Consider the following 13901-nt stretch of genomic DNA (forward strand, 5'->3'; position numbering starts at 1 on the left):
AAACATCACTGCTCTATAGGAGATCTGCATGGAGGAATGGGCCAAAATACCAGCAACAGTGTGTGAAAACCTTGTGAAGACTTACAGAAAACGTTTGACCTCTGTCATTGCCAACAAAGGGTATATAACAAAGTATTGAGAAACTTTTGTTATTGACCAAATACTTATTTTCCACCATAATTTGCAAATAAATTCATAAAAAATCCTACAATGTGATTTTCTGGATTTTTTTTCTCATTTTGTCTGTCATAGTTGAAGTGTACCTATGATGAAAATTACAGGCCTCTCATCTTTTTAAGTGGGAGAACTTGCACAGTTGGTGGCTGACTAAATACTTTTTTTGCCCCACTGTATGGTCTGTGATATTGAGTTAGAAGTGAAAAACTTCAGAGTGCTTAATTAAGCATCGGATACATTGCAAGTTTGCCCTTTTTTGGCCATTAGGCTACACGTTACAATAGGATTCATCTTCATCTCGTACCGCAGCATCAGTAGTCTAAACTGTTGCACAAATTGGGGGATTATTCACACATAGTCAAGCTTTTAGACTATCATTTTGTAAATTAATTGAGGTGTGAATGTTTGCTATCGCAATAGAGTCCTGCATCAGGCCCCAAAAAATCCGCATGCGGGTGGCCCCGGAGTTGAGAGAGAACTTGGGTAAATACAATGGCTCAATTACACTTGACATGTGGACTGCCGATTTTCTAAAAATAGAATACTTGTGCCTTACAGCCCATTACATAAACGAAGACTGAATGTCCACCACGGAGTGGGACAGTGCATCACAAAACTGCAGATAACATATTGTGGCCAGATATTGGCCAGATATTGTGAAAGAATACTTGTGGATCTTGTTGATTTCCTCTATCGCTTCAAGAGGCCTACTGTCCACCTGGTAATTGTGTGGTCCCAAAGGATAAAGTGTCACCTTCAGATGAATGTGTGGTTTCAGAGAGAAGCCAGCTGGGGGCCTGTGACCAGACACGGTAGATGACATCCTTTTCCTGCACAGCAATTTGAAGAAATCCAGTGATGACTGTTTTTTAAAGTTATTATTTTGGTATATTAATTTGTTTTGTAATATTAGAAGGCTCTTTAAAGCGATTTTGAGTTGGCAATGTACCGCATTGCATTGTGAAGGGGAAAAAAACAGTTCTTAATTCATGGCACGGTTTATTTTTAGCCAAATCAAAATCAAACAATTTTTTATTTGCCACATACACATGTTTAGCAGATGTTATTTCGGGTGTAGCAAAACACTTTTGTTTCTAGCTCCAACAGTGCAGTAATATCTAACAATTCACAACAATACACACAAACTAAAAGTAAAACAATTGAATTAAGGAATATACAATTGTATAAATATTAGGATGAGCAATGTCAGAGTGACAGACTAAAATACAGTAGAATATAATACAGTATATACATATGAGATGAGTAAAGCAAAAATATGTGAAAATTATTAAAGTGACTGGTGTTCCATTATTAGAGTGGACAGTGATTTCAAGTCTATGTATATGGGGCAGCAGCCTCTAAGGTGCAGAGTTACACAACCAGGTGGAAGCCGTGTAGTGGTGGCTATTTAACAGTCTGATGGCCTTGAGATAGAAGCTGTATTTCAGTCTCTCGGTCCCAGCTTTGATGCACCTGTACTGACCTTACCTTCTGGATGATAGCAGGGTGAACAGGCCGTGGCTCAGGTGGTTGATGTCCTTGATGATCTTTTTGGCCTTCCTGTGACATCAAGTGCTGTAGGTGTACTGGAGGGCAGGTAGTTTGCCCCCGGTGATGCGTTGGGCAGACCGCACCACCCTCTGGAGAGCCCTGCGGTTGCAGGGGGTGCAGTTGCCGTGAAGTCCACGATCAGCTCCTTTGTTTTGTCGACATTGATAGAGGTTATTTCCCTTGCACCACACTCCCAGGGCCCTCACCTCCTCTCTGTAAGCTGTCTTGTCATTGTTGGTAATCAGGCCTACTACTGTTGTGACGTCTGCGAACTTGATGATTGAGTTGGAGGCGTGCGTGGTCACACAGTCATGGGTGAACAGGGAGTACAGGAGGGGGCTGAGCACACACCCTTGTGGGGCCTCTGTGTTGAGGATCAGTGAAGTGGGGGTGTTGTTTCCTACCTTCACCAGCTGGGGGAGGCCGGTCAGGAAGTCCAGGTCCCAGTTGCACAGGGCGGGGTTCAGACCCATGGCTCGAGCTTAATGATGAGCTTGGAGGGTACTATGGTGTTGAATGCTGAGCTATAGTCAATGAACAGCATTCTTACATAGGTATTCCTCTTGTCAGTGTCTGTAGTAAGTCCGCCAGATCAGAGGCAGAAGAGATGAGCAGGGATGTTCTCTTGATAAGTACGTGAATTGGACCCTTTTCCTTTCAGGCAAAGCATTCAAAATGTAATGAGTACTTTTGGGTGTCAGGGAAAACTTATGGAGTAAAAAAGTACATTATTTACTTTAGGAATGTAGTGAAGTAAAAGTAAAAATTTTCCAAAATAAAAATAGTTAAGAAAAGTACAGATACCCCATAAAACTACTTAACTAAAAATACTTCAATGTACTACTTAAGTACTTTACACCACTGCCTCTTGTCCAGATGGGATAGGGCAGTGTGATGGCGATTGCATCGTCTGTGGATCTATTGTGCTGGTAAGCAAATTGAAGTGGGTCTAGGGTGTCAGGTATGGTGATATGATCCTTAGCTAGCCTCTAATATCACTTCATGATCACAGAAGTGAGTGCTACGGGGCGATAGTGGTTTAGTTCAGTTACCTTTGCTTTCTTGGGTACAGGAACAGTGGTGGACATCTTGAAGCAAGTGGAGAGCAGCAGACTAGGATAGGAAGAGATTGAATATGTCCGTAAACACTCCAGCCAGCTGGTCTGCGCATGCTTTGAGGACAAGGCTAAGGATGCCGTCTTGGCCGGCAGCCTTGCGAGGGTTAACACGCTTAAATGTCTTACTCACATTGGCCACGGAGAAGGAGAGCCCACAGTTGTTGGTAGCGGGCCGCGTTGGTGGCACTGTGTTATCCTCAAAGCGGGCGAAGAAGGTTTTTAGCTTGTCCAGAAGCAAGACGTTGGTATCCACGATGTGGCTGGTTTTCCCTTTGTAGTCTGTGATTGTCTGTAGACCCTGCCACATACGTCTCATGTCTGAGCCGTTGAATTGTGACTCCACTTTATCGCTATACCGATGTTTTGCCTGTTTGATTGCCTTATGGCTTAGGACCCTGGGCAGAGCCAGAGGAGTGTCGCCGCCCCAAAGCGGAGCTGGAGACATCAAAAGCTGAGAGGCGGCATTATGAGGCGCTAGCAAGGCAGAGCGGCTGGAAGCCCGAGAGGCTCACCCAAAGATTTCTTGGGGGGGGGGGGGGGGGATAAAGGGGAGTGTGGCGAAGTCAGGTAGGAGACCTGCGCCAACTTCCCGGGCTTACCGTGGAGAGCGAAAGTACGGGAAGACACCGTGTTATGCGGTAGAGCGCATGGTGTCTCCTGTACGTGTGCATAGCCCGGTGCGGGTTATTCCACCTCCCCGCACTGGCAGGGCTAGATTGAGTATTGAGCCAGGTGTCATGAAGCCGGCTCAACGCGTCTGGTCTCCAGTGCGTCTCCTCGGGCCGGCATACATGGCACCAGCCTTACGCATGGTGTCCCCGGTTCGCCTACACAGCCCAGTGCGGGTTATTCCACCTCCCCGCACTGGTCGGGCTACGGGGAGCATACAACCAGGTAAGGTTGGGCAGGCTCAGTGCTCAAGGGAGCCAGTACGCCTGCATGGTCCGGTATATCCGGCGCCACCTTCCCGCCCCAGCCCAGTACATTCAGTGCCGACACCACGCACCAGGCTTCCAGTACGTCTCCAGAGCCCTGTTCCTCCTCCACGCACTCTCCCTATGGTGCGTGTCTCCAGCTCAGTGCCTCTAGTTCCGGCACCACGCACCAAGCCCCCTGTGCGTCTCCAGAGCCCTGTATGCACTGTTCCTTCTCCCCGCACTCGCCCTGAGGTGCGTGCCCTCAGCCCGGTACCACCAGTGCCGGTACCACGCACCAGGCTTATAGTGCGCTTAGAGAGTCCAGTGTGCCCTGTTCCTGCTCCCAGCCCTAGCCTTGAGGTGCGTGTCTCCAGTCCGGTACCACCAGTTCTGGCACCATGCACCAGGCCTACTGTGTGCCTCAGCAGGTCAGAGTCGGCCGTCTGCCCAACGCCGCCTGCACTGCTCGTCTGTCCAGCACCTTCTGTACTGCCTGCCTGCCCAACGCCGCCTGCACTGCTCGTCTGCCCAGCGCCGTCTGAGCTGCCTGCCTGCCCAGCGCCATCTGAGCCATCCGTCTGCCCAGCGTCATCTGAGCCATCCGTCTGCCCAGCGTCATCTGAGCCATCCGTCTGCCCAGCGCCATCTGAGCCATCCGTCTGTCCCGAGCCGCTAGAGCCGCCCGTCTGTCCCGAGCCGCTAGAGCCGCCCGTCTGTCCCGAGCCGCTAGAGCCGCCAGTCAGTCAGGAGCCGCTAGAGCCGCCAGTCAGTCAGGAGCCGCTAGAGCCGCCAGTCAGTCAGGAGCCGCTAGAGCCGCCAGTCAGTCAGGAGCCGCTAGAGCCGCCAGTCAGTCAGGAGCCGCTAGAGCCGTCCGTCAGTCAGGAGCCGCCAGAGCCGCCAGCCAGTCAGGAGCCGCCAGAGCCGCCAGCCAGTCAGGAGCCGCCAGAGCCGCCAGCCAGTCAGGAGCCGCCAGAGCCGCCAGCCAGTCAGGAGCCGCCAGAGCCGCCAGCCAGTCAGGAGCCGCCAGAGCCGCCAGCCAGTCAGGAGCCGCCAGAGCCGCCAGCCAGTCAGGAGCAGCCAGAGCCGCCAGCCAGTCAGGAGCAGCCAGAGCCGCCAGCCAGTCAGGAGCTGCCAGAGCCGCCAGCCAGTCAGGAGTTGTCAGAGCCGCCCTCCAGTCATGAGCCGCCCTCCAGTCATGAGCCGCCCTCCAGTCATGAGCCACCCTCCAGTCATGAGCCGCCATATAGTCCGGAGCTGCTTCTCTGTCCGGAGTTGCCCCTCTGTCCTGAGCTACCCCTCTGTCCTGAGCTACCTCTCTGTCCTGGGCTACCTCTCTGTCCTGGGCTACCTCTCTGTCCTGAGCTACCTCCCTGTCCTGGGCTCCTCTCTGTCCTGAGCTACCTCTCTGTTCTGAGTTGTCTCCGCTATTTAGGAGGGGCCTTGGTGAAGGTTCCTGGACCAGGGTTGGGGGCGAGGGTCGCCACTCAAGGGATGCTAAGGAGGGGGACAAAGACAATGGTGGAGTGGTGTCCTCGTCCTGCGCCGGAGCCGCCACCGCGGACAGATGCCCACCCAGACCCTCCCCTTGAGTTTTAGGGGTGCGCCCGGAGTTCGCACCTTGAGGGGGGGTTCTGTCACGTTCCTGACCTGTTTTCTGTTGTTTTTGTATGTGTTTAGTTGGTCAGGGCGTGAGTTGGGGTGGGCATTCTATGTTATGTGTTTCTATGTTGGGTTAAATGTGTTGCCTGATATGGTTCTCAATTAGAGGCAGGTGTTTGACGTTTCCTCTGATTGAGAACCATAATAACCTTTCACGAGTATCTACCCCGGGTCCGGGAGCACCCCCCACCCCCCCCACACTGAGTAGCATCGCTAGCATAGCGTCACAATTAAATAGTAGCATCTAAATATCATTAAATCACAAGTCCAAGACACCTAATGAAAGATACAGATCTTGTGAATAAAGCCACCATTTCAGATTTTTGAAATGTTTTACAGGGAAGACAAAATATGTAAATCTATTAGCTAACCACGTTAGCAAAAGACACCATTTTTCTTTGTCCACCATTTTCTCTCTCCACCAGTAGCTATCACCAATTCGGCCAAATAAAGATATTGATAGCCACTAACCAAGAAAAAACCTCATCAGATGACAGTCTGATAACATATTTATGGTATAGGATAGGTTTTGTTAGAAAAATGTGCATATTTCAGGTATAAATCATAGTTTACAATTGCACCCACCATCACAACTCGACTAGAATAAATACACAGAGCAACGTGTATTACCTAATTACTAATCATAAAACATTTCGTAAAAATACACAGCATACACTAATTGAAAGACACAGATCCTGTGAATACAGACAATATTTCAGATTTTCTAAGTGTCTTACAGCGAAAACACAATAAATCGTTATATTAGCATACCACATGTGCAAACATTACCAGAGCATTGATTCTAGCCAAAGAGAGCGATAACGTAAATATCGCCAAAATATATTAATTTTTTCACTAACCTTCTCAGAATTCTTCAGATGACACTCCTGTAACATCATATTACAACATACATATAGAGTTTGTTCGAAAATGTGCATATTTAGCCACCAAAATCATGGTTAGACAATGACAAAAGTAGCCCAGCTGGTCAGAAAATGTCGTGCGCCATATTAGACAGTGATCTAGTCTTATACATAAATACTCATAAACTTGACTAAAAAATATAGGGTGGACAGCGATTGATAGACAATTTAATTCTTAATACAATCGCGGAATTACATTTTTTAAATTATCCTTACTTTTCAATACAGGTTGCGCCAAGCGAAGCTACACCTAACAAAATGGCGGAACGTGCGTTTAACATTTTTCTACAGAACAACGATTTATCATCTTAAATATTTCTTACTATGAGGTGATCTTCCATCAGAATCTTGGGCAATGTATCCTTTCTTGGGTCTAATCTTCTTTTGGTCGAAAGATGTCCTCTTGTCTGTCAATGCCCACTAACGTTCGACCGGGACCCCGAAACGTGCCCGGCGCTTCAAAGTGCACAACAAAGCAATGCCTCAAAATCGCACTAAACGGATATAAATTGCTATAAAACGGTTCAAATTAACTACCTTATGATGTTGTTAACACCTATAACGAGTAAAAACATGACCGGAGAAATATTACTGGCTAAACAACAGCTTGGAAGGAGGCGAGTCCGACATCCTTCGTGCGCCAGGCGCAGGCAGCCAAAGAAAGTTACTTCCGGTATTTGGTGATTTATAGAGGCACTGATTGCGCAATCGACTCCATTCAAAGCGTCATCACGTACTGACATCCAGGGGAAGACGTAAGAAGTGTCTGTTTCTCCATAGCATTTACACGGACCTTTAAACTGACTCCAGATCAGGGGCCAAGATGTCTGAAATCTGACTCCCTATCATGAAAAGTGCTGTAGAATGAGTTCTGTTTCACTCAGAGACAAAATTCCAACGGCTATAGAAACTAGAGAGTGTTTTCTATCCAATAATAATAATAATATGCATATTGTACGAGCAAGAATTGAGTACTAGGCAGTTTAATCTGTAGAGCAAATTATGCTAATGCGAAACAGCACCCCCTATAGTCGCAAGAAGTTAAGGTAGGCTGTTCTCACTGTTTTTTTGTGGGTGATTGTTCCTGTGTCTGTGTCTGTTTGCACCACACGGGACTGTTTTGTTTGTTCGTTCGTTTGGGTAGTCTGTTCCTGTTTCATGCGTTCTTCGTGTTTATGTAAGTTCTTGTTCAGGTCAGTCTACGTAGTTTGTTATTTTGTAATCAATTCAAGTGTTCTTCGTGTTTCGTCTTTCATTCGAGGAGGAGGAATATGACGAACGTTACACACTCAGCTTTATGCTGACAAATATAGCTTTATGCTGCAAAATATCCTAATAAATAGGCCAAGACTAAACAAATATATTAGATTGCCTAAATAAACTAGTACATTTCTTCAATAAATTAAGTAGCTCAGGTCTTGAAAATATGGGCAACACCCCCCCCCCCCCCTATTCTCGCTGCACTCTCTTTCATGCAGTTACTTCTTCACATCAGCAAAGAAGGACTTTCAGAAACTCACTTTATATAGAGAGGCTATCACTCTTTCACACTGTGGTAAATAAAATGTGTTATTTAGAATTATTTTTTTCTGTTTTTAGAGGGAGAGAAACCAAAAGCCCACATGTCAAGTGTAATTGTATTTACCCAAGTTCTCTCTCAACTCCACGACCACACGGCAGCAAAAACATTTGGCGACTGATGCAGGAATCTAGTGCCAGAGTAGAGAGACTCTCGGACTGAAACATTCACACCTCCATTAATTTACGAAAAGATAGTCAATTTGTGCCACAGTTTAGACTACCGATAGATCAGCATTCTAACTCCCCCTTGTGATAGTGTTGTGCAATCAGAATTACACAATCTACCGCAGACGGTCATGGTGTCACGTTCCTGACCTGTTTTCTGTTAGTTTTTGTATGTGTTAGTTGGTCAGGACGTGAGTTTGGGTGGGCAGTCTATGTTTTCTGTTTCTATGTTGGTTAATGGGTACCTAATATGGCTCTCAATTAGAGGCAGGTGTTTTTCATTTCCTCTGATTGAGAGTCATATTAAGGTAGGTGTTTTCACACTGTTTGTTGTGGGTGGTTGTCTCCTGTGTCAGTGTTTGTCGCACCATACGGGACTGTTCGGTTTGTTTGTACATCGTTCTTTTTGTGTAGTCTATTTTCCCTGTTCGTGCGTTCTTCGTGTTATATGTAAGTTCGTATAGTTCAGGTCTGTCTACGTTTTCGTTTTGTTATTTTGTATCATTCCAAGTGTTTTTCCCGTGTTTCGTCGTTGTCCTAAATAAATATTATGTATTCACAATCTGCTGCATCTTGGTTCAATCCCTGCTCCTCCTCTTCGGATGAAGAGGAGGAGGAACGCCGTTACACATGGCATGAGCTCGAAGTGTTTAATTGAGGAACCACTGTATATCTGAGTGATTTTAGAAAGATCAGGACACGTATTTATTTTATGTTATTCTTTACATGTATTTAACACCTTATTTTTGCCATAAAAAAGTCTCCATTTATACTTCCATTCATTTTTTAACTGGTACTGAGGAACCTTCAGATGAGTCTTGTGAGTGTGTCCTAGAGCAAAACAACCGATGTAGAAGTGTTTGTGAGAGTCTCACCTTTGCACAGAGGGGTCATATCAGTGGGTATCCCAAACGGTTCGACAACTACAGACAGAAGTTGGCAAATCAGATGTACTGACTTCAGACAAGTCTCCTGGCACTTGTGAAAGTCGTAGAGGAAAACATAGCTCATATGCGCACTCGATCAGGAATGGGAAGAATATCCGTCCAATTTCATTCAGCTAAATTCAATTATATTTTTCTTACTATGAAGTCATATGATGTAAAAAAGAATGGCACAATGTACGTATAAGCATATCTTGTCTGCTAAATGAACTACTCTCCAGCCTAGGCTGCCATTGACATTGCACCTAGCCAGATAACAAAATAGGCCCGACTCAGAATATGCTATTCTGTTCTTCTTAAATACAATTTCTTCATATCATGTTTCTTTAGACCGGCCTAAAATAAACAATGGATTTATTGTGATGGTGTAGGCTATATTAAATGGATTTATTAGACTTTTTAAAAAATGCAGATGTTCTAAATGCACGCATCATGCGTGGAGGCCTGGAGGTGCTAAATGTGTTTATGTTAAGTAACGGTTAATTACCCTAAGACCTGCAGGCATTTGTATAACAGTTAGCGTCTGACAAAATTTCATGACAGACACAGTCCTAGTAAGATAAGGAAGTTAGGAAAGGAAATGAAAGGGGTTATATTAGATCATTTAGAATATATGTTGTTGTGTCTTTCCTCAATTGAGAACCTGTGCCTTTTTTATTGAAGCTGGGCTGAAGCGGGTCTGGGCACACCCACATCAAATGTATAATATATGTTTAGAGACTGGTGTCACACGGACTAATTTGCCATGGTAACAGGTGGAGAGGGGTGTCCACATCCCCCTGATCATCGCAGGTGGAGGTGGGGGACGTGGGTACAGCAGCCAATCGGACAGCCAGGATGAGTTAATGGACGACCGCGATGTACCAGGGCGTAACGGGAAGTCTGGAGCGGCAGGTGAAACTTCCAACAACACTGTGTGTTTTGTGTTGTGAAGGACTGCTTGACAGTGTGTGTGTGCCTGCCTGTGTGCGCCTGTGTTTGTGTGTGTGTCAGCCTGTGTGCGCCTGTGTATGTGTGTGTCAGCCTGTGTGCGCCTGTGTATGTGGGTGTCTGTTTGCGTGTTCTGGGTGTTTGTGTGGGCATCTGCCTCAGTGTGTGCCCCCAATCCATTCTGGCACCCTGTGTCCCGCTCCCTTGGTGCCGTTTGAGTTCAATACAACTACAGCTTTTAAAGGCTTGCTCCCTAACTGAGTTCTATTAACAACCCAATAGAATTATTTACCACTTTCATCTCCCACCCAGTGTTTTCAGTGTCTTGTGCTCCATTATGTGTTTCCAGTACATTTTCTGTGTGGCCTGTTTGTACTTACAGCTAGAGTATGCTTTAGTGGGGATAGGCAATTTTTGTTTACAGTATTGTATAAAGTTGGTTTGTTTGTTGAGTTTTTTTATACATTTTATATGTGAGAAATTGACTGTAGAACGTTGCATTGGAGACTATGCACTCCTGTTTTGTGGCAAAAGAAAATGTGAGTTTCATAGGAGCGCTACCTCTGTTCATAGTAATATTTATATTTCTTACTCGTAAAATGAGACAGGACAAGATGACAAGTTTGCGTGCCTATTAACGTCACAATTTGTCTCTCTCCTTTTCCACCTGGGGTGCAAACACAACGCCTCTACATTACTGTTATTTTTTACAGTCATATTAGGCTGTTCAATAGGCCTTTGGCTTACTGTGAGTGTAGCCCGGTGAGCGCAAATAAAACATTTGCTCTGTCTGGTCTGTTTACTGTTTGTTGCTGGCATAGGATTTTATTTTTATTTTAGGTTTTAGATGTACTTGTTTGTCTCATTTGACTGGTGGGAGAGAAGAGGAGAAAATAGGGCAAGACGCGAGCCGGGAGAGTTTGTGTAGGATTAATTGTGGGTGTCTTCCTGCTAACTAGAGCCGGAGCCTGGTTTTGACAGGAGAGGTGGAGGCCCCTACTGCAAACTACTGCCAAGTCTCTATCAGATACAGAGGTGGTTACTCTCTTTCTGGCTCAGCGCTGGAAGCATTCCTGATTCTATTTCAGACATTGACCTGAGTGTGAATGGGTGGATGCTAGTGAGTTTCAATCAAATTAATCATAATATTACCATCTCCCATCCCATAAGAACGACCTTTATCTACATGTTGGTGCCCCATGTGAGGATGATCCTCCACATTATGGTGCCCATATGAGGATTTGCTTGCAACTTTTAAGGACTGTGACTGTCCAGAAATCAATCAGTCGATCGAGTGTTCATTGATTGATTGGCAATCCAGAAGGTGTCTGTAAATGTGTGTACATTCTTTAATCCGGTGTATATCTGTCTTAGTGTTTGTCCTTTGTATCTTTGTGTGTGTAGGTGGAGGCGGAGGTTGGAATGACAGTAACCCTGGGTCTCAGGGTGGGAGACCCCTAATACTTGGAGGCCAGGGGGGGCAACCCTGCCAGAAGTCGGGCTGGAAGACTGTAGGGGGCTTCGGGGGAGGGGGAGGCCCCTGTACATCCGGTGGTGGAGGAGGGGGGTATAGAGGTAGGTAAAAAATATATACAATAAATATACAGTATATAGTAACATGAATATACAGCCCGGTTCGATCCCGGCGCACAATTGGCCCAGCGTCGTCCGGGTTAGGGGAGGGTTTGGCCGGGGTAGACCGTCATTGTAAATAAGAATTTGTTCTTAACTGACTTGCCTAGTTAAATAAAATAAAAAATGTATATTAAGCGGAAAGTATTCAGACCCCTTGACTTTTTCCACATTTTGTTACTTTGCAGCCTTATTCTAAAATGGATAAAATATTTTCCCCCCCCTCATCAATCAACACACGATACCCCAGTTTCTCCCATTCTTCTCTGCAGATCCTATCAAGCTCTATTTGGTTGGATGGGGAGTGTTGCTGCACAGCTATATTCAGGTCTCTCCAGAAATGTTCGGGCTCTGGCTGGGCCACTCAAGGACATTCAGAGACTTGTCCCAAAGCCACTCCTGCGTTGTCTTGGCTGTGTGCTTAGGGTCGTTGTCCTGTTGGAAGTTGAACCTTAGCCCCAGTCTGAGGTCCTGAGTGCTCTGGAGCAGATTTCATCAAAGATCTCTCTGTACTTTACTCCATTCGTCTTTCCCTCGATCCTGACTAGTCTCCCAGGCCCTGCCAGTCAAAAACAGCATGATTCTGCCACCACCATGCTTCACCGTAGGGATGGTGCCAGGTTTCTTTCAGACGTGACGCTTGGCATTCAGGCCAAAGAGTTCAATCTTGGCCTTATCAGATCAGAGAATCTTGTTTATCATGGTCTGAGTCCTTTAGGTGCTTTTTGGCAAACTCCAAGCGGGCTGTCATGTGCCTTTTACTGAGGAGTGACATCTGTCTGGCCACTCTACCATAAAGGTCTGATTGGTGGAGTGCTGCAGAGATGGTTGTCCTTCTGGAAGGTTCTCCCATCTCCACAGAGGAACTCTGGAGCTCTGTCAGAATGACCATCGGGTTCTTGGTCACCTCCCTGAGGTCTTTGGGACCTTCAATGCTGCAGAAATGTTTTGGTACTCTTCCCCAGATCTGTGCCTCAACACAATCCTGTCTCGGAGCTCTACTTACAATTCCTTCGACCTCATGGCTTGGTTTCTACTCTGACATGCACTGTCATTCGTGGGACCTTTATATAGACAGGTGTGTGCCTTTCAATTGAATTTACCACTGGTGGACTCCAATCAAGTTGTAGGAACATCTTAAGGATGATCAATGGAAACAGGATGCACCTGAGCTCAATTTAGAGTCTCATAGAAAAGGGTTTGAATACTTATGTAAATAATGTATTTATGTTTTTTATTTGTAATAACTTTGCAAAAATGTCTAAGAACCTGCTTTCGCTTTGTCATTATGGGGTATTGTGTGTAGATTGATGAGGGGAAAAAATGATTTAATCAATTTTAGAATAAGACTAACGTAACAAAATGTGGAAAAGTGAAGGGGTCTGAATACTTTCCGAATGCACTCTATAACAGCATATGACATATCTTCTTGTCTTAACATATAGATTGTAGATGTCATGTAGATTTTCTTATCTGATCACCTTATCTGTCAATTTGTCATTGTTGGTCCATAAAACATTATTATCATTATTTATCATTAGATAATATCATCAGGTAGCACTTTAGATGAAATTAAACCTACTGTACATACCAGGGGTGTCAAACTAGTTCCATGGAGGGCCTAGTGTCTGCGGGTTTTGATTTTTCCTTTCAATGAAGACCTAGACAACCAGGTGAGGGGAGTTCTTTACTAATAAGTGACCTTAATTCATCAATCAAGTACAAAGGAGGAGCGAAAACCTGCAGACAATCGGCCCTTCGTGGAATGAGTTCGACACCTGCTATATACCATGGAGGTACTCTGTAGTAAGTTCACTGACTGATTGTGTCATTTTATTACCATGACCATCTCCTTCACTTTCTCTAGGTGGCAACACCTCTGAAGCAAATGACCCAAAGCAGGACGGAGATGACGGCTCCTCTTTCACCAACCCAGAGGGAGAGATCTTCCTGGATGCTCTGAAAGGTAACGGATGATGAAATGAGAGACAATTACAGTGCACTGTCTATGAACAATAGGGCGGCTACCGGCAAGGTAGAGGTTAGTGAGGCGGACCAGTAGTAAGGTTGCTGGTTCAAGCTTCAGGCAGGCGTCAGGCAGGGTGATGAAGGTGGGAATTGAACTGGCAATCGAAGGTCTGCTGGTGTCTGCTTCCAGGTACCTTTCACTACTGTTGTGCCCTTAAGCAAAGCGCTGCTCTGCAGTTGACACTGTGCTGCTCCCAGCCTATTCTATTATTTTCTATTCTAGTATATGTAGGTTATTGCATCTGGAACATTGTATATTGTGGGTTGAGGAATAAA

General features: G+C 45.6%; 1 protein-coding gene across 1 annotated transcript in view; it reads left to right on the plus strand.

Moving 5' to 3' along the window:
* The window catches only part of alk (ALK receptor tyrosine kinase), a 140829-nt gene that overhangs the window by 75449 nt on the left and 51479 nt on the right, over positions 1-13901 (plus strand). Inside the window, exons 10-12 of the mRNA XM_038967373.1 lie at positions 9791-9929; positions 11370-11540; positions 13465-13563. Coding sequence (XP_038823301.1) covers positions 9791-9929; positions 11370-11540; positions 13465-13563 — 409 coding nt within the window. The remainder of the gene's footprint in view (positions 1-9790; positions 9930-11369; positions 11541-13464; positions 13564-13901) is intronic.

This window comes from Salvelinus namaycush, chromosome 28 (genome assembly GCF_016432855.1).
Source record: "Salvelinus namaycush isolate Seneca chromosome 28, SaNama_1.0, whole genome shotgun sequence".
Lineage (NCBI taxonomy): Eukaryota > Metazoa > Chordata > Actinopteri > Salmoniformes > Salmonidae > Salvelinus > Salvelinus namaycush.